General features: G+C 51.6%; 2 protein-coding genes across 6 annotated transcripts in view; one reads left to right on the forward strand and one right to left on the reverse strand.

Moving 5' to 3' along the window:
• TNIP1 (TNFAIP3 interacting protein 1) overlaps positions 1-972 on the forward strand; it is a 52,484-nt gene extending 51,512 nt beyond the window's left edge. For all 5 annotated transcript variants that reach the window (XM_045436960.1, XM_045436946.1, XM_045436966.1 and 2 more), the window contains one exon: positions 200-972. In XM_045436960.1, coding sequence (XP_045292916.1) covers positions 200-234 — 35 coding nt within the window. In that variant the 3' untranslated portion in view covers positions 235-972. The remainder of the gene's footprint in view (positions 1-199) is intronic.
• A 546-nt stretch (positions 973-1,518) lies between these two features.
• On the reverse strand, positions 1,519-10,079 carry GPX3 (glutathione peroxidase 3). Its single transcript, XM_045437007.1, has 5 exons — positions 9,921-10,079; positions 5,146-5,299; positions 3,552-3,669; positions 2,997-3,096; positions 1,519-2,582 (listed from the first exon to the last, which is right to left on the reverse strand). Exons 1-5 carry the CDS (start codon positions 10,005-10,007, stop codon positions 2,361-2,363), a joined length of 681 nt encoding a protein of 226 aa, XP_045292963.1. The 5' UTR covers positions 10,008-10,079; the 3' UTR covers positions 1,519-2,360.
• Positions 10,080-18,674: the final 8,595 nt, after the last annotated feature.

The raw sequence follows: 18,674 nt of genomic DNA on the forward strand, positions 1-18,674 counted from the left end.
GGGCCAATAATCTGCCCGCTTCATAGGGCTGGACAAGGATTGAGTGACAAATGTACCTAAGGTACTAGCCCGGGGCCTGGCACTCGGCAGCACTTAACTCTAGGTGTTAGGTTCATCGTTACTTCCTGGTTTCTGTAGGCCTTTGGAACCTACTGTATCGTATCATCTTTTAAAGTCCTCAACATTTTTCTTTATTTAGAGTCTACGAAAAATGACCGTGAGGGGCCTCAGTGAGACCAGATTATGTCACTTGGCTCCACCTTCGTCTTGCCAGAGCCACCTGATCTCAGATTACTGAAAAACTAGAGGCCACGTTCTGTATGCAGCCAGCGCCCCGGCCCGATGGGAGGCTGATGGGCCACCAGCCCGACCTGAACTGTTCACAGACTGGAGAGGCTCCACCCAGAAGGCTTCCATCTGGGGCCCCTCCTGTGGAGTGGCCAGGAGAAACTCGCCACCCTGCCACCAAGTGGAGAGAGGCCTCATCTGACTCTGACCTGCCATGCTTTGCAGAAGCGCTGGGGGACGTCAGTCTCAAGAGTGGGGTCCAGCTGAGACCCCTTCCTTTCAAAACTTCCCCAGAAGTGGTTCCAGCCCCTCTGGGGACCACGTTCAGTTCATGTGTGTGTTTGATTTTCGCTTCAAGCTCTGTAGCAGCAGGACCTGCCCCATGCCCATCCCTTCCCCTCTGAGGAGCTGCAGGAAGGGCAGGTTTGTCCCCGGACACAGAAGAGAATGACGGGGTGTTCCGTTGCAGGGCCCTCCACCTCCACCCACCAGCCTTGCTGGTGCCATGACAGCCTGGGATGAAGGCCACGCCAGTCACATGCGCTGAGGGGCCCACCGTGAAGCTACCAGAGCCCCTGCCCTGCAGCTGGAGGCTTGTGGTGTCAGAGGCCCAGAACAGGGTGGCTGGCTGTCCCTGGGCAGCTGTTTGCACGAACCTTGGATATAAATCCAAGTTGAAGATCAGTATTCTGTGACTTGTGTTTTTTTTTACGTCCGGGCTAATGTTCTCCCAGTCAGTGAGAGTGCTGCTTTCCCGGCCTCTTCCCTCTGTGCCCCATGGCCCCTAGTCCCGAGAGCACTGCCCCGACTCTCGGCAGATATCCCCTGGGCCCTGCTCTGCACCTCCTCGAGGGCGGGCAGCCAGGGGCAGTGGACAGAATCTGGGCTGAGAGGTGACCTGGGTTTGTATTCCAGTCCTGCCCCTCACCTACCAGAAGACCCTGGGCGAAGCTGGCCCTTCTGTGAGCCTCAGTTTCCTCGCCTATCAAATGGAACACTTCATCTCAGCTCCAGCTGCCTGGAGAAATGTGGGAGGGAACGAGAGCGGATATGAACTGGATTTATAAACTCCAAATGCCGAGTTAGAGAAGCAGAGTGGGCTGGGCCTAGGTAGAAACCGAACAGCAGGCGCCCAAAGCACTCCCTCCAATTCTTTTTCCGTCCTTCTGCTCCCTCCCACCCTCCCCAGCTAGGGTGGCCCCATGGAGGAAGCACCACAGTAGGCTCAGCTGCTGCAGAAAGGCCTTTACTGGGAACACAGGGGTGAGTCTAATACCAAGAGCCAGGGTGAGGGGAGAGGGCACATCCTGCAGAAAAGCAGGGGTGGCATCCCTGCCCGGGGGCCTCAGCCTGAATGCACTAAGGGCTGGCCCTTCAGACAGGCTCAGGGGAGGTCCGCCCACGAGGGCTTCGGGCCCCTCCTTCATGGAGACGCCATCCCTGACACGGGACGTGGCCCTTGCTCTCACGTCTGCCTCGGCTGCTCTCAGGGAGCACCGTGGGGTGGGGGAGGGGGCTTGGGAGGGCCCCTCAGGAAGGAGCGAGGCTGCATGATGGAGAGGGGGAAGATTGGGCAGTGTGGTAGACCCAGAAACTTCTGGGCTCTTCAGTGGTGAGATTTGGAGGCAGTGGGAGATGCCGGCCCCAAGGTTGAGGTCCGGGTCAGAGCAGAACAGTTGGATCTGGATCTGGTTTTAACTTGGGCTCCACTGAAAGTGAATGGCTGTCACTGGAACAGAGAACTGGAGAGAAAGGGGAGTTCTCCAGCACTCTCCATAACACACAGCTGTGGGCACACAAACGGTTCAAGTCCCCCATATTTGCGCAGGTAGACAGCGGTGGCTGTACCCATGCACACGCATGGTCACACACACCTGGAGGCACGTGTGCAGACACCCACATGCGCAGCAGTACAGACGACAATCGTACGCGCACGTTTGGGTCAGGTCGGGGCATTGTATATTAGTAAGGGGTCTGTGGCGGGAGTGTGTTGTGGTTAGAGAAATGGGTTCCTTCCTGAAGAGTCCCTCCCCAGCCCCTGCATGGTGGACACAGGGTGGGGCAGGCCTGATTTACTTCCCATTGACTGTCAGAGCCGCCTGCCGCCTCATGTAGGCCAGGATGTCCATCTTGACGGTGCTGACCGTGGTCCGGTGGTACCAGCGCATGAGGGGCACGCCATCTGGCCCCACCAGGAACTTCTCAAAGTTCCAGCGGATGTCATGGACCTTCATGGGTTCCCAGAAGAGGCGGTTAGGTGAGCCCAGGAGCTCCGAGGTGGGTGGGCAGGAGTTCTGCAGCAGGGATGAGACTGGTGTCAACCCTGCATGGGGCCCTCTCCACCTCCCACCCTGGGCCTTCCTGGCAGGTAGGGGAACAGCCTGGCACTGCGAAAAGAATACCAGTTTGGGAGATGAAAGTGGGGACCTGGGACCAGCAGTGGTTTTAGCAGGTTGTGAGACTCTTAGCCGATCACTTGTGGGGCCCTGCTTGGGCCTTATCTATAAGATGGGCTGTTGAGAGCCTAGTGTCTGCAGAGTCTTATGGTTGCAATGATAGATGCCAAGAAACTCCCCCAGAACCCAGAAGCAGGGGAGGGTGGCCCAGGCCTTGTTTCTGCATGGGCGGGAACAGGAGTCGCTGCAGCCCTGTTCAGAGCCGGTGTCAGCCGGGCCGAGAGATGCCCGCAGAGGTGACCGTATACTCACCTTCAGGAACGTGTAGAACTTCTGCTCTTTCTCCCCGTTCACATCCCCTTTCTCAAAGAGTTGGAAATTGGGGACGAAGCCCCCACCTGGTCGGACATGCCTACAAAGAATATTCTTATGTGGGTCCCAAGGAGATGGGCACAGGCCCAGAAATGACAAGGAAGGGACTGAACAGGGAGGGGGTGTTGGGAATCTGGATTTTATTCCACACCAGGCAGCTGGAGCAGATATTGAATGGGCATAGGCATAGTGCGGGTCTGCAAGCTTCTTTTTCCAGTTTGGTACCTTCTCAGTAGCCCTGTCCCCTGCCTACACTCTTCCCCCGCCCACCCCTGCCATCCCATCGTGCACTCACATGCAGTCATCCCTGTCCCTGACCCCTCTTTCGTTCATTTCAATGAATGGGGTTCCTGGAAGGGGAGCATCGTTCTTGGTGGCTAAGTATCTGTCATGAGTAGGGGCCAATGCAAGAGATGCCCGGTGCTTAGGCGGAGGCACAGGGCGGGGCTGTGCTTTCTCAGAGGAGCTTTCTCGGGACACGAAGCAAGCACTCACTTGAGGCTGGGTAGGATTTCCGAGTTCTCTCCTGGTTCCTGTTTTCCAAATTGGTTGCAGGGGAAGCCCAGAATGACCAGACCAAATGGTGCAAGCTCTTCCTGTAGTGCATTCAGTTCTGGGCCAGGGAAAAAGAGGGCAGAGGTGAAGGTAGTCTATCAAAGAGCCCCGCGTCATCCGTACCACTCCTCCTCCTCTCCCATTGGGTAGCTGAAATCATTGAGGCCTGACAGGGGAAGGGCCTTGCCCAAGATCGCCCAGGGAGTGTGGCACCGCTGGGATGCGAGTCCCATCCTCCTGACTCCAGTCTGGTTGGGTTGGAGGTCTGGGGAGAAGCGAGAGCAATACTCTTCCTCAAATCAGTAGTCAGTCACCTGCCCACTGCCACTGGGCCAGTAAGCCGAGGGCTCCTGCCGGACTGTCGGGATTGAGTTGCCTAGACCAAGAGCCATACATCCCTGGGCAGAAGACAGGACTTCCTGGGGAGGGGGTGGGAGGTGGGTGGGGCCATCACCACCCTGCCATACTTCCCCAGCTTGAGAATCAAAGGGAGGCCCTGGCCCAGCACCCTAGTCCCCTCGGTGCACCTGGCCTCTCGTGCAGTTGCCAGCACCCAGCCCATCTCTTGCACAAACACTCTGCTCTCTTCCAAGAGCTACACAGAAGCATTCTAGCCAGAGCACCCAGTGCCCACTGGGCCATCCAGCCTGTGTCATTCCACGTCCAGGAATTTGCCTGAGACTGGCAGGCAGACATTCAGGGTCAGGTTGCCCTTGCTTCCCCCAGCCCCATCAGCAGACTGTGCTCAGCCCCAGAGCATTTTCCTGTGGGTAACGTCAGATGCCTTTGGCCTGCCTGTTCCCCCAGGTTGTTGACTCTTAGCCCCAGCTGAGAAGAAAGGAGGGAGGATACGAGGATCATGAAATCTCGGTGAAACACCTCATACAGCCACTGACACACAACTGGGGGCCTCAGCCCAACTGTCTGCTTTCCAGATAGGGGCCAAGAGAGGCACCAGGGCAGATGGGAAATTCAGCATAAAGCTACCATTTCTTACTCCAGTGAAAGGACACTCCAGGTACAAAACAAATCTCTTCCATCTCGCTGCTTTCGGGGCAGTTGAGGTACCCAGGGAGGAAGGATAACTGGGAATGTTCTAGAACACGTCTGAAGGTGATCAGACCTTGGGCTTACATAATCTTCACAAAAACACGGAACACAGGGGCGCCTCGGTGGCTCCGTCGGTTAAGTGTCCGACTGAAGCTCAGGTCATGATCTCACGGTTCGTGAGTTTGAGCCCCGCATCAGACTCTGTGCTGACAGCTCAGAGCTTGTGGCCTGCTTCGGGTTCTGTGTTTCCCTTTCTCTCTGCCCCTCCCCCACTCATGCTCTGTCTCTCTCTGGCTCTCAAAAGTAAATAAAAACATTAAAAAAAAAAAAAACAAAACCATGGAACACAGTAGAACTGGGATACACGGTTTGGCATTTCGTGATCAGTCACCCCTCTCCCCTTGCATCAAAAACGCTCCTGTGATTGAAATGTGCCCAACTGTCAGAAACAGCCCCAGAGCAGGGAGGGAAAGTGGGCTCTTACCAACGTACTGGCCTGTTAGGCCTCAGTAGCTGGCCACGTTGACAAACAGGATGTATTTGCCAGCATACTGCTTAAAAGGGATGTACTCCTCCCCATCGATGGTCAGGGCTCCGTACTCATAGATAGTGCCGCTCCCGCCAGCGTGGCAGTCCGTCTGAAACACAGGAAGACCGGCACCCGGGAGCAGTTAGAGCTGGAAGGGAACCTGGCATCTCCGTTTTCAAGACAATAAAAGATACCAGTAAGGGGGAGTGACTTTCCCAAGACCACTCCAGAGTGGACCAGAACCGAGCTCTAATCCCTTATGCAAAGGGATGATTACGAAAGCGCTTAATCGTCTGGTGAGCGTATGGAAACCCGGAGAATGATTTACGGTGACCATTACTTCCACTTCACATGCCAATTTGTGAACATTTGCCAGGCTTGGAGGGAGACCATGCTGGTGCTGGAGGTTGCATTTCTGGGTGCTGATGGAGACTCCTGGCATGGCCAGTGCAACCAGCCAGGCAAGTGATGATGTGGGCCTGAATGACAGCATTGTAGAAGAGGGACTGGACAGAAAGGAGGAAGTGGCAATGTAGAAAGGGGTGATTCGGAGTTTCCAAATCCGGAGGGCTGGAAAGCTGAGGCTGTTGCTATAAAACAGGGAAGCAGGAGGAACCAGGAAGGGGAAAGGCCTGCTGAGAGGATTTGGCACCACGGCAAGGGGAAAGCCTGGCACGTATGAGACGTTCCCTGCGAGTGTGCAGCTGAGACGACTGTTATGCCTCCGTCTTTGCTGCCCTACCCCCAGTCAACCTTCAGAACAAGTAGCCAACAATGGACTCTGAGGTGGGGGACCTGGGGTCCTCGTCCAGCTCTGCCACCAACACTTTGTGTGGTCTGGTGCTAGCCCTTTCTCTGGGCTGGGTCTCAGTTTCCTCTTTCATAAGATGAGAACCTCGAACTGGACCAGCTTTGCTCAACCCTGCTGACTTGTCAGCGTCACTATCAGGAGGGAAGGAGTGGGATCCCTGCCAACCAGCACGACATTGCATCAGACCCTTCTCTGTGCCCGCCCTGGCTCTGGTACAGACTACACAAATCTGGGTCTGCTCTCGAAAGGGTGACTCGGCATCAATCACACAATTAGCAGAGGCGCTGGTCATGATGGGAAAGGAAAATGTTGCCACCACTGTAGCAGGAAATCTCTGGCCCTAATGTCATAGGAGAGGGGTCGCAAGACAATAAAACAAATCAGATGCAAACCACCATTATAGACCAGGAGAGACAGAGACAGGTGGTTGGAGTTACAGAAGCAAATCCACACCCTCTCCTCCCCATCAACCAAGAAGACTTCCTGTAGGCGAGGTACATGGGCCCAGTTGGGCAAAAGGAGTCATCTGGCTTGGCAGGGTGTGGCCCCAGGACAGTACAGAAAAGCCACCCTCTGTCTGGAAGATGCCGCAGGCCTGCTGAGCCAGATGAGGCAGGGCTCCCTCCAACAAGCCAATCCCTGAGAGCTGCAAACTCTCTTCTTGGCTTCGATGCAAATTCCCTGCTTTCCATGAGGCTGATATTCCATGCCCTGTGATTTCTGGTGGGTGCTGGAGGCAGGCCTGAGAACTAAGCTCAACATTCCTCTAGCCCTTGGGCCTCCTTGGCCCCAGTTGGGTCGGTTCCACCACAAAATACAGACAAACAGGACACAACAAACATAGCCCAGCTGACCACAGAGGTCTAGCAGCCAGAAGGAAAGGCCTCCCTACATGTCTCTCCAGCCTCTCCAGCTCTTCCAAAACTCCACCCTAATCCAAAAACAAATTCTGGGAAATGGAGAGAACAAAAGCCAAGAGGTTGTCTAAATAATGGAAGCTTGTAAACAACGGGAGGATCAGCTTCTGGGCACAGCTTCGGGCTGGGGGTGGGGCAAGGGGAACCTCTTCTCACTAGGTTTTAGACGTGGCTGGCTCTGGGGCCCCGGGGCAAGTGAGTCAATTTTACTCTCCAAGCCTCAGTCAGCTGACAGGGGAGGATATTACCACCCACCTCCCAAAATGGCTGTAAGAATCTATAGGCAGATCAAAGAAGTCTGGAAGACCTCTTGGAGAGAAATCCCCACGTCGAGGGATGGATACTGGTTATTCTGCCTGAGGCTAGGGTAAAGGGCCCTGATGTCCCTACATTATTGTGAAGAGGCCTTTGATGTTCCCCAGCCAGTGTAAAGAAGATGATGCACTGTGCGAGGTGTCTCCAGGAGAAGGGATGATGACAAAGCCTCCGAGCTTTCTAGTGGGGACAGTGAGGCCGGGGTTGTGGATTCAGACTGATGGGGGTCAGAGGGTGGCCTATGGCGGTGGAAGCCATGGCCTATACTCACCACGGAGCACTGCTACCCAGTCCTTATGCGAGCTGTGAGCCTCCTTCCCTCCTCTGGGCCCAGGAATGCCAGAGCCCTGCACCTTAAACAGGGAGGCCAAAGGAGATGGTGGGGAGAGGCAGCTCAAGTGCCTCAGGCCGGCCACAGTTGGATGAGACTGGAGAGTGCTGGTGACTTGGGAGCTGGAGGGGGTCTCAGCCAGGACCCCGGCTGGCTTGGGCTGCTGGTCTTGGACCTTTCTCCCCTTCCATCCACCATTCCCATCGATGTGATGGTATGAAAGGAGACCTGGCCTGGGGGCAGGAGACCTGAGTTCTGGGCCTGGCCAGGACTCCTGTAACCACTCCTTTCCCTTCTGTGGGGCTCTGGCTCCTCGCCTGTCAGATAGGCTCAGATTCAGTGCTGTCTTAAGGGCTCTTCAGTTCTGTCAGCCTGTGGTTCCATGATTCTCTCTGCCTGCTTTAGTCACCTAGAAACCAGCGGTTACTAGGATCCTATGCACGTCAGCAGCTGTTACCCTTCTTCAGCTTCTGCAAAGTCCTTCTGCACAGCAAGTACAGAGAGCCTGGGTGGCTTTAAGCTGGACTGGAGGGGGGACACAGCAAGGAAAGGAGGATTCCTTTTGTTATCCAAGCTCCTCCCTTTGAACGGGGAGGAGGCAGCCAACCCTTTGAGACTGTCACCTACTGTCTATCCCATTCGTCACAGGCCCCCCATCCTATCCCTTGGCCCTGGAGTTGGGGGGTTAGGTAGGTGGTTGAGTCTTAGAATCCAGCGCTATGACATTTCGACTCTCTAAGGGCCTGGGTGGAGAGATGCACATACCCAGCCTGTTAGCCAACAGGTCCTAGCTGGTTTGTATCTGATAGGATCATACCTCACCCTAAGACTTCTCTAGACCATACCCATCCTGTTCTCTCTGAATCCATCAATTCCTCCCCAGACAACACATGGCTATGATGAGTTATTCACGGGGTCCACATTCTTACCCCCGGCCTTCTTGAGTCAGGGCCCAATCTTCTCTTCTCTGGCTCTCCCCAAACAGGGTAAAGGACTGACTCCATGGCGCTGGGCTGCCTACCCCTACCTCTACCCCACACCACCATCTTGAAACTCAGTCCCATCTCTGCCCTAGAAAATGAGTTGGGGATAATGAACAGGGCTGGATACAAAGGAGGAGGCATGGAAGAGGTGGTTTCATGGCCATCCAATTTCTATGCTTACTCCAAAGAGAAACAGACTGAATAGGATTTAGCTGAGGACAGGACAGGGGGATAGAAACATACAGAAGGAACCCTGTGCTTGGAAAGGGCTAACTGAATAGTGAATGGAACTTTGGAAATAGAATTATGAACTCCTCAGATATTAAAATAAAAACCCAGAAGATTTTAGAAACACAGAAGCTCAAAGCTTCTCTTGAGCTTACACAAGCATGTGGGGTGTGTGTGTGTGTGTGTGTGTGTGTGTGTGTGTGTGTGATGTGTGTTGGGAGGGTGGAGACAGAAATCTCTCTGTTTGGGTCTATCCCTTTGCCTGGTTTCAGCTTCCCACCCTGGAAGAGATCTACTGGGCCCACCTTGGCATACGCTGTCCAAAGACATAAGGATGCTGGGTCACCCCACTCCTGGCCTCAGCATCCCCACCCTACCTAAGGCTCTGCTCAGGCCACTATGGGCAGTGGGTGTGGGTAGTGAGGCTGCCCCAGAACTCTGCCCAGACCTTCAAGGTAGATTTTGCAGCTTCTCCAAGCATCCTCTCTGAAACCATCAGCTTCATTGTGCCCCGACCACCCCCACACCCGTCCCCACCGATGGAGAAACTGAGGCCCAGAAAGGATTGAAGATCTAGCCAGAGTGCTGAGTGGTGTCACAGATCTCTACACCTTCTACCGACGCCCTGGAATCCAAGTGGGCATTTCTACCTGCGTTAATTCTTGAGCTAGAAGAGCCCCCACCACAGTTCTTTGAGACGGGAACTACCCAGCTCCTTCCCTTTCTCCTAGCCTGTCAGTCACCCCGGGAACCTCCGCAGCCAACCCAGACCCCGGGTCTCTGCGCCCCGGCCCCCTTCAGGCCCGACTGGAGGGGAGTAGCTGAAGACAGTCGTGTCATGCATGTAGCAAGGCGACTCTGAGGCAGCTGTGGGGCAGAAGGGGTCAACTCGGCGAGAATGCCCCTCCTTCCTATACATTCTGCCCACCGGGGGCACCCAGATCACCCATAGATGGAGCTGTGAAGACCCGCGCTCCGGGTGGGGGTCCCGGCGGCGGAGAGGGAGGAACCGGAGTTAAGGGTCCTCGCACCAGGTGTTGCCCTTCTGGAGGGGAACCTGGGAAGAGGGGTGCCTCGCCACCGAGAAATGGACACCTGGGGGCTCTGCTCGTCCCGCCAGGTCCCCACCCCGGAGGCTCACTCACCTTGGACTTCTCCTGCCCCCGGCTCGGCGGGACGAAGCCAGCCAGGAGCAGGGAGAGAAGACAGGACGCCCGCAACAGGCGGGCCATGGCGGGCTGGGGGCGCGTCTCGGGCTCGCCTGAGACGCGGTCTGATCCCAGGCCACCGCCGTCTGAGGTGTCCGACGCTCCCAGCCACCTTTCAAGCCCTCAGCGATGACCAATCCGCGGCCGGGCCGGAGTCCCTGTAGCCAATCGCAGGGCGACTGGCACTGCGGGGGCGGGCACTCCTTCTCCTCCCCGGGCTCCGGGCGACAGTGACATAAGCAAGTCTGGGCAGAGATGGGAGCTGGTCCTGGTGAACCCATGGGGCGGCCCCCTCTTCTTTCGGCTCTAAAGTGCAGGAGGAGGCAGGCACAATATCCTCCAGCACAGCCAGGGGAAAGGGCTTTAAATAGCACCGAGGAACTAATGCAAGGCTCAATCCTAGGAAGCATTTCTTAGCCCTAGGTTTTAAAACACTCGTGGTGTGCCCTCTCTCCTCTTTCCTCCATTCCAGTTGAAGGGATGATGAGGATTAAAAATGTCTGCAAGGTCTGACGTGAGGCTTCAGGAACATTTGCTCCGTGCAGGTTCAGTGCTTAAGAAGCAAACAGTGGGTGCCCACGGATTTTGCGTGAGGTACACTGGGGTACCTCAACTGATGTGGGAGCAGAAAAGTACGTTTGCTCACTGTGTAGTCTTGAATGTGTTGCTTTCCCCCTCTGGGTCTCGGTTTACCCAACTGTGTAATGATGGGACTAGTTGTTGACCTCCTGAAGACCTTCTGGTTCTAAAATAAGTAACAGACCTAGAACAGAAGTTCCCGGAGAGCAGAGACCAAAACCACCACCTGGAACAGGGCCCAGAACACAGGTGCTTAATATTTGTTGCATTAATCAATCAAATAATTCACTTCTCTGCTTGGGGAGAACTGCTGATGAAGTCAGGCAGCTCTAGGTCTGGGCTGTCTTGTATGATCCTGCTTGTAGATAGGGGAATGCGTTGGGATCAGTGCATTCCCAAATCTGCCCAACTACCAGAGTCACCTGGGAAGCTTATAACACATTCCCAGGCCCCACTGGAATCACTGTATTAGAATCTCCAGGGGCAGAGGCCAAGAATCTGCCTTCAGACATGTTCCAAACATGATTCTGAGGCAGATGATTCTCTGTCTTCTAGTGGAGAAATGCCTTGAGATAGCATGCCTTTACTATAATGGAAGATACTGTCTGCATGGGAATCTGGAAGTTCTGTCTCAAGTCCCATATTCTCTGTAAAGCCTTTCTTACTTCAGATCACAGCCTGTTGAAGGAAAGGGAACCTTGAAGGCCAGGAAGTCTTTCAACGAGTTAAAGCGCAGGAGCATTTGAACAATGACTGACACAGAGTCATTAAATGTTAGTGCTCAATAAATGTTATTCAGCCGCCTCCTTTCACTGAAGCCTAGAGATGGAGAATAATTTGTCCAAGTTCCCATAGTAAATCGGTGGCAGAGAGGGAACCAGAATCAAGATCTCTACACTCCAGTCTCAGGCACTCTCCACTTTGTTCTGTTGTCTTTTGAAGGTCATATTTACCCAAAGATACAAAAATGTCTGTATACCTAGCAGTTTGTCAGAAACCCATCATTCATTATCATTAGTAAGCATCTAATGACCCTGAACATATGTGCCTAGCATCATGTTAACACCACGAGAGATGTCAGAGAGTTTTCTGGAAGTTACAGTCTCAGCCCTCCAGGTGTGTCCAACAGAGCCAGGACGAGGATGAGGCAAGTGGGCACCTAGGGTCTTGCAAACGCACAGCTGGCACCTGAGAGTGAGTGTCTCCTTAAATTTTGTACTCTGTGTGCCTGACTTGCCTCATCCTAGTCCCAGACCTGGTGTTCACTTTCTTCGGGGGGAACGAAGAAGAAGCCAGAGGCCTGAGGCTTACTGTGGGGCCGCACACAGATTACTTTCCTTCTCTGGGCCTCAGAGTCTTTGACAGTGTCTCATATGGATGGTCTTTGTGGCTCTACAGTTCTAAGGGTCTGAGGAAGGCCTGTGCTGCACCAAACTCAGGAGTACTAGCTTCACGGACAGTGGGCTGGGGGTCAGGCGAGCACGGCCTGGCACTGAGGATAGCCTGCACACTGCTTTCAAAAGAGGGCTGAGACTTCCCACCAAGAAGACCAAGACAAACATGAAAAGAGTACGCCCCCCCTTCTCACCGCCCACATTTTTAGCTCATTTGGTTGATTTGTTCCCAGAACCCTATGTTTTGAAAGATGTTATTCTCCACTGGGCTGTTTCCTCTTGCTCTCAGGTTGAAGTCCAAATTCCTTAGGGCTTCAGACAATGTCCTCAAAATCCAGCCGCACTCCTCTCATTCTACCCCGGCTGTGCTGGACCTTTTTTCAGTTCTTCCAATGTGCCATTCTCTCTTGCCTCCAGGTTTTGTCTAGGCTGTCCCCCCTGCCTGGAGCACTCCACATTCTCTCCTTAACTGGTTCTCTCCTACCATTTTTCAGGTCTCCACTTTTGTTCAGGTCCCCTTGCTTTAGTATTGTTCCTAGAGCATCTGATACTTTCTATATCAACCCTCTGTTGTCCTTTATCATCATTTCTTGTTTACTTTCTACACTAAGTCACAAGGTCCACAACAGCTTCATTCCCACAACTTTGCACAGGGCTTCCTACATGGTAGATGCTCAGTAAATATTAAATAAATGAATGTTAAATAAAATGCTACTTAGCATATAGAATAAGTGGAACTTCAGGTCAACACGTGCTAACAGTTTGAGCAGACAAAACTGGTCTGATTCTAGCTGCTAGTAAGATTCGAGACATGTGAGTTACTGAGTTATCACAGGAGAGTAAATGATTTGCATTGAGTTTCAGGAGAGGAAGGGTGGAAACAGATGCTGTAGAGGAATCATAAGCCAGTTGTGTTTCCAGCCTGAGAATGTGCTCTCCAGAGTTCCAGACAAATGGGCACCCAGTGCCTCTTCTCCATCCTTTTTGGAGACATAAATAGGGAGCTTACTATTTGGTGGGTAGACAGGGACCACAGATGACTTAAAGGAGGTTTTTAAAAAGTACTGATGCTCTCTGTCTCTGAGGAAGATAGAACATGAGTTAATAAACAAGAGGGGCTATAAAAAGCCAAAACAATGGAAGCCAGCCCTATCACTGCTGAGTAAGCACTGGACTTGGTGATGGGGTCAGCCAGCCCAACTGCTGGGTCCAGATGGGGGCAGCAGAAGGGAGGCCCAGCTCCCATCACCTCAGTGCCAATTTCAAACGGTAGCCCTCTTTTGCAATCAAGAAGGGATTGCAGAACCCAGGTGTGGCCCTGTTGCTGCCGGTTGCCTAAATAACTAGCTGATCGAATCTCAGAGTCAGCCTAGAGACAGGGAGTTCTTCAAGAGACGTAGCTAGAGCCCCTACTTTTGAAACGTGGGCCTTTCAAACTCTGGGCACTGGTTTCCTCATCTATGGAGTAAGAAGTTGGACGAGTTGATCTTATTGTTGGACAGTAAGAGTAACAGCCAGCCCCCAGCATCCTGTATGTACCAGGTATTGCTTTAGATGTGTTAGCTTTTTGAAAAATCCCTGCAGCCTCATGAAGTAGGTAACATCATTATGGCCATTTTGCAGATGAAGAAACTAATACATAGGTTAAGTAGCTTTGCTTAAGGTCATGCAATTTGATAGGTGGTAGAACCAGGATTCTGACCCAGGTATTTTGTCTCCAGAGCTCTTGCCTTTAATCTCTAAGGCTGTGTTGTCCAACATGGCAGCCACCAGCCAGGTGTGGCTAGTGAGTGCCTGGAAGGTGGCTAGTCCAAATTGAGATGTGCTACGAGTATAAAATACACACTGGTTTTAGAAGACTTAGTATGAAAAAGAGAATGTAAAATACCCTAATGAATGTTTGTATCGTTACATGTTAAAATATTAATATTTTATAGATTAGGTTAAAGCAAATGTATTCTTGACATTTATTTCACTTGTTTCTTTTTACATTTTAAAATATGACTGATAGAAAATTTAAAGTTACGTAAAATTACATATTAGAGATGCTATATTTCTATTGGACAGTCCTGGTTTAGGCTATATAATCATGAGATTGGTAAAGGATTATGGTTGTCTGTGAAATCCAGGCTTATCTCCTGGGGCGCCTGGGTGGCTCAGTTGGTTAAACATTTGACTTCAGCTCAGGTCATGATCTCATGGTCCTTGAGGACAAGTCCCGCATCTGGGTGAGCTCGAGCCCAGCTTCGGGTGAGCCCCACTTCTCTCTCTCTCTCCCTCTCTTTCTCTGCCCCTCGCTCACTTGTGCCCTCTCTCTCTCTCTCTCTCTCTCTCTCTCTCTCTAAGAAAGAAAGAAAGAGGGGAGGGGAGGGGAGGGGAGGGGAGGGGAGGGAAGGGAAGGGAAGGGAAGGGAAGGGAAGGGAAGGGAAGGGAAGGGAAGGGAAGGGAAGGGAAGGGAAGGGAAGGGAAGGAAAATAGAAAGAAAAGCAATCCAGGCTTATCTCCTGTCTGAAGTCCCCAAGATCACATCCAGGTTCAGTGATTCAGGAGGAGGACTCACGGAACTGAGCATATAGTCACACTCATGCTATGACTTATTATAGTGAAAAGTCACAAAGCAAAACCAGCAAAGGAAAAATGTGCATGGGACAAAGTCTGGAGGAAACCAGGCACAGGCTTCCAAGAGCCCGCTCCCAGCTGAGTCACAGTATGTGCTTAATTCCTCTAAATGAACAGTGGCAACACATGTAATATGTTGTCTGCCAGGGAGGCTCATTAGAGACTAAGTGCCCACGGCTTTTACTGGGGGCTGGCCATGTAGGCATCATCTGTTTAGCATGTGCCAAAATTCCAGACTTCCAGAAGGAAGGCACGTGCTCAGCATAAACCACATTGTTTGTATAAACAGTTTGGGCACGGTGACCTACTCTTATCAGTTCTGGGAATAGTGGAAATCCTCCTGAAAAACTGAAACTGAAGTTCCCAAATGCCAACCCAAGGGCCAACTGTGCAAGCAGATTTTTCTAAGCATAGCAGCCCTGCTACGTTAACTCTTTTCTGCAGATCTCCCAATTAAACTTTACCAGGACCTGGCCTGGCAAATACCAGGTTTGTTGAGCTTTCCTGACATGGGAGTCAATGATTCCCTCTCACTCCAAAGCCTGCTTAGTTGGAGGGAGACTTGTAAAAAGATAATGAGCCCCTACAGACTATCTCATTCAATTGGCCCTCATCTGAGAGCTGAATCTCTGAGAAGCTGAGTGATTTGTCTAGGGCCCCACAGCAAATTCAGGCATCTCTAAGAGTCACACCAGGCTGGATACAGTTCTAAGTTTTCAGTCAAAATGGCCCTTCCATTCTCTGGCATCCCTTATATCTTTCTAGAACCCCAAACTCTTTTTCCCATTTCTTAGTAGTAGTGAGCCCTACCTATGTCTCTGCTAGCCTCACACCACCCACCTCCATCCTTTCTAGGTTATTGTTGGGCTGGGAGACTATAGTGTTGGAGAAGAATAACAACCTTCATAAATAGTCACTTAATAGTGAACAACCCATATCCTACTTCCTGTGGGTTAACTAACAATGCACAAAACCAATGGGGACTAGAAGGAACTAATAAACTCTAGAGCAAACAAGATGAGGTGGGTAGCTTATCACTGCCCCTCCCTCCCTCTTCTCCCAACATGACCACAGCCAAGAAAAGGCCAGGTCAGGTCTGTATCATTCCTACCCCTCCCCCAACTCAGAAGGTTCATGCCAAGGGGGCTTGTGAGGTATACTCGAGAAGGTTTTGGAGTGAGAGTCTGGAGTCCTGATCCTATCTTAGTATGTCCCATAGACTAGTCCCTTCTCTCTGAATCTTGCAATCCCTCCAACTCTGAAAAGAAGAAATCAGAATTCTGGGGCTTTGTCCATCCCAGGCAGTCTGTGATGTGCCATTTCTCATGAACTGACCCTAGGGGAGGAGTCCATGAAGATAAATGCGGTGGTGCTCAGGAGAGTCTGCCCAGTCAGGGGTGGGTTATAGGGTGAGGGTGGACTGTGGGTAAATCATATTGTCTCCTTCTTTGTGGGTACCATCACCCTCAAATGGTTATTTTGAGGGTGAAATGAGCGAGGCACTTAGTTCAGAGTCTGCATATCACCACTGCCATCCACATCCCCTGCAAGATGAAGAGGTTGAGCCCCGCACCTCTGGGCCCTAGCCTTATTAAGACACACTCTACCACCAGCTGGCTGGGTAACTTCAGCCAAAGCAGAGCCACCCCTCTAGGGTGTGACCTTCCCCCTGGAAGGTGTTAAATGGGGTCCACGCTTTCAGCCTTGCTTGCTCAGTAAGCCTTTTAGGGGGCGCTGATAGATCGTTGGAACAGGAAGAAACTAGAGCAAGAACTCTAAGAACTGAGGAGGTTTTTTTCTCCCCCTTCCAATTCATTCTTTGTCTCCAGAGCCATGCCTTGTCAGTGCCTTTTCCTCGTCTTACTGAGCTCTTAAACTTACTAAACCAAGTATTCCACAAGCACATTAGTAAACAACAGGTGTTTGTTAAGCACTTACTATGTGCTATGCACTATGCTTACTGCTGAGGACTCAGAGTGAACAAGAGATTCTTGCCCACAAGAGGCTTACAGTCTGGTGGGGAGGTGAAAACAAACCAGTTGTGCAGGGTGATGGATACTCTCACAGGGGAAAGTGGCAGCACAGAAAGGGAAACCTAACTCAGATGAGTGGCTGCATGGCTGGCTTCCAAGTGGAAGTAACTAGTAATCTGGGCAGGAGCAGGAGGACTCCTTCATGGGTGAGACATGGGAAAGAGTGGGGTTGAAGGAACCACTGGATCGAAGACTGACTAACCTCTTCCAGCTTTTATACTCCGTGTTCCTCATGGCTAAAGCAGAGAGTTCAAGGAGAAAAGTGACTCAAGGTAAGGCTGGAGAGGTAAACAAGGGCAGACGGAGATGGGCTTTGATGACCTTGGACTTTATCCTGAGGACAGCAGACAGAAAAAGCCTCCTTCCTCACATCACTTTGTTTTGTTATTCTTTTATTTCTTTTCACAATTTTAAGTGATCTCATTCATTTATTTTTATCTACCTATTTATGGTCTATTCTATTCTCCTCCCAAGAAGAATGTAAACAACATGGGTGGGGGCCAGGATTAGGGAGATGGGATGGGTGGAGGGGGAAAAGGGAAGGGCAAACAGATTTTAAATACCCATTGTGTGTGCTAAACACAGTGCTGGGCACCTTCTCCCATGTATATTCTTTGAGGAGGGCCCCATTATGACCCCCATTGTACAAGGGAGGAAACTGAGACTCAGAGGGATGAATTGCCTACCCAAAGTTATCAAGTGTGTCTAATGTGAAAATGGATCCTCTTTTCATTATGGAAGAAAGGGTGATGGAAGGGGATAGGAGAGGAGAAAGGAAAGAGGAGGAGAGCCATCACAGGGAGAAAGAAGGAAGGGAGGAGAGGGCAATGGGCCCAGAGTTGTTCTTGAATCCCAGAAGGTTGACGGGGGCATGTTTATGAGAAACCTCAACAGTCAGAAAGAGCATGACCTCCCAGCCTGCCTGTTCCTGCCCCGTGACTGCTCTAGGCTATAAACAGCCTGTTTATTAACCCCAGGAAACTGGCTCCTCTGCCACTTAGCTTTATCTTCTGGGATGGGCGGGCTTGGAGAGCAGAGGGCGCCCGGCCAAGAGTTTCCAGATTAGGAGGAGTGGCGGTTAGAAAGTCAATGATCCTTTAGGAGCGGGGTCAAAAGAAGCCACAGAGAGCACACGATCTGTCTACATCCACCCTCTTGTAGATTTGCTCCAGGCTGCACGGTGGGTTAATGGGCCCTAAGAACCCTTGACCCAATAGTTGCCACTTTAAGGGAATTAAGCTTGACTCAGCTCATTATTTTCCCTAATGACCACCATCATTAGAGCACTGTGGTGAAATCAAATGAAATAATGGCTATAAAGGCACTTGGCAAACCGAACCCCCCTGAGCATTTGAGAATTTGTTCCCAGTCCAGTCCCTCATGCCTCCCCCATCACCACACCTGCTATTCAATCCCTTAGGACAAATTCACACAGTGACACACACACACACACACACACACACACACACACTCTCTCTCTCTCTCTCTCTCTCTCTCTCTCTCTCTCACTCTCTCTCTCACTTACTCACCCACCCACCACATGATTACCACCACACACCAGGTCTCAACTGAAATGAGGGTTATAATAGTACTTATCTACTAGGTTGTTGGAAGGATTAAACGAGATACTTCTATGAAGGTTAGCACTGTGCCTGGCACCTCCACGTGCTCACTCAGTGTTAGCTACACCTATGCCGAGTGTCCCTTGAGAAATTCCATTAAAAGTCTCCAACAGCAAGTAGCCTGGAATGGGAATATTTTTGAATGAGGGAAAAGATGTGGCTGGTATGTGCTGGGGCTGGAATAAGAGGAAGTAGGTTTCATAGACAGTTTGAAGAACTGGAATGAGAATACCAAGAACCCTGTGGAATTTCTGGGAAAGGGAGGGTACGTCCAAACACAAGAACTGGATAAAAAGTCTGAGGATATTTACAATTCAGAAAGAACAGCACAAACACCATCTAGTTCCAAGGCGAGTGGTAGGACGTGGTGACCTTTCAAGGACACAGGAACTTGTGGCCGTAATTGAAAGGTGTTGAAAACTAGCCGAACTCACAGGGCTCATC

Source organism: Leopardus geoffroyi, chromosome A1, assembly GCF_018350155.1.
Source record: "Leopardus geoffroyi isolate Oge1 chromosome A1, O.geoffroyi_Oge1_pat1.0, whole genome shotgun sequence".
NCBI classification, from domain to species: domain Eukaryota; kingdom Metazoa; phylum Chordata; class Mammalia; order Carnivora; family Felidae; genus Leopardus; species Leopardus geoffroyi.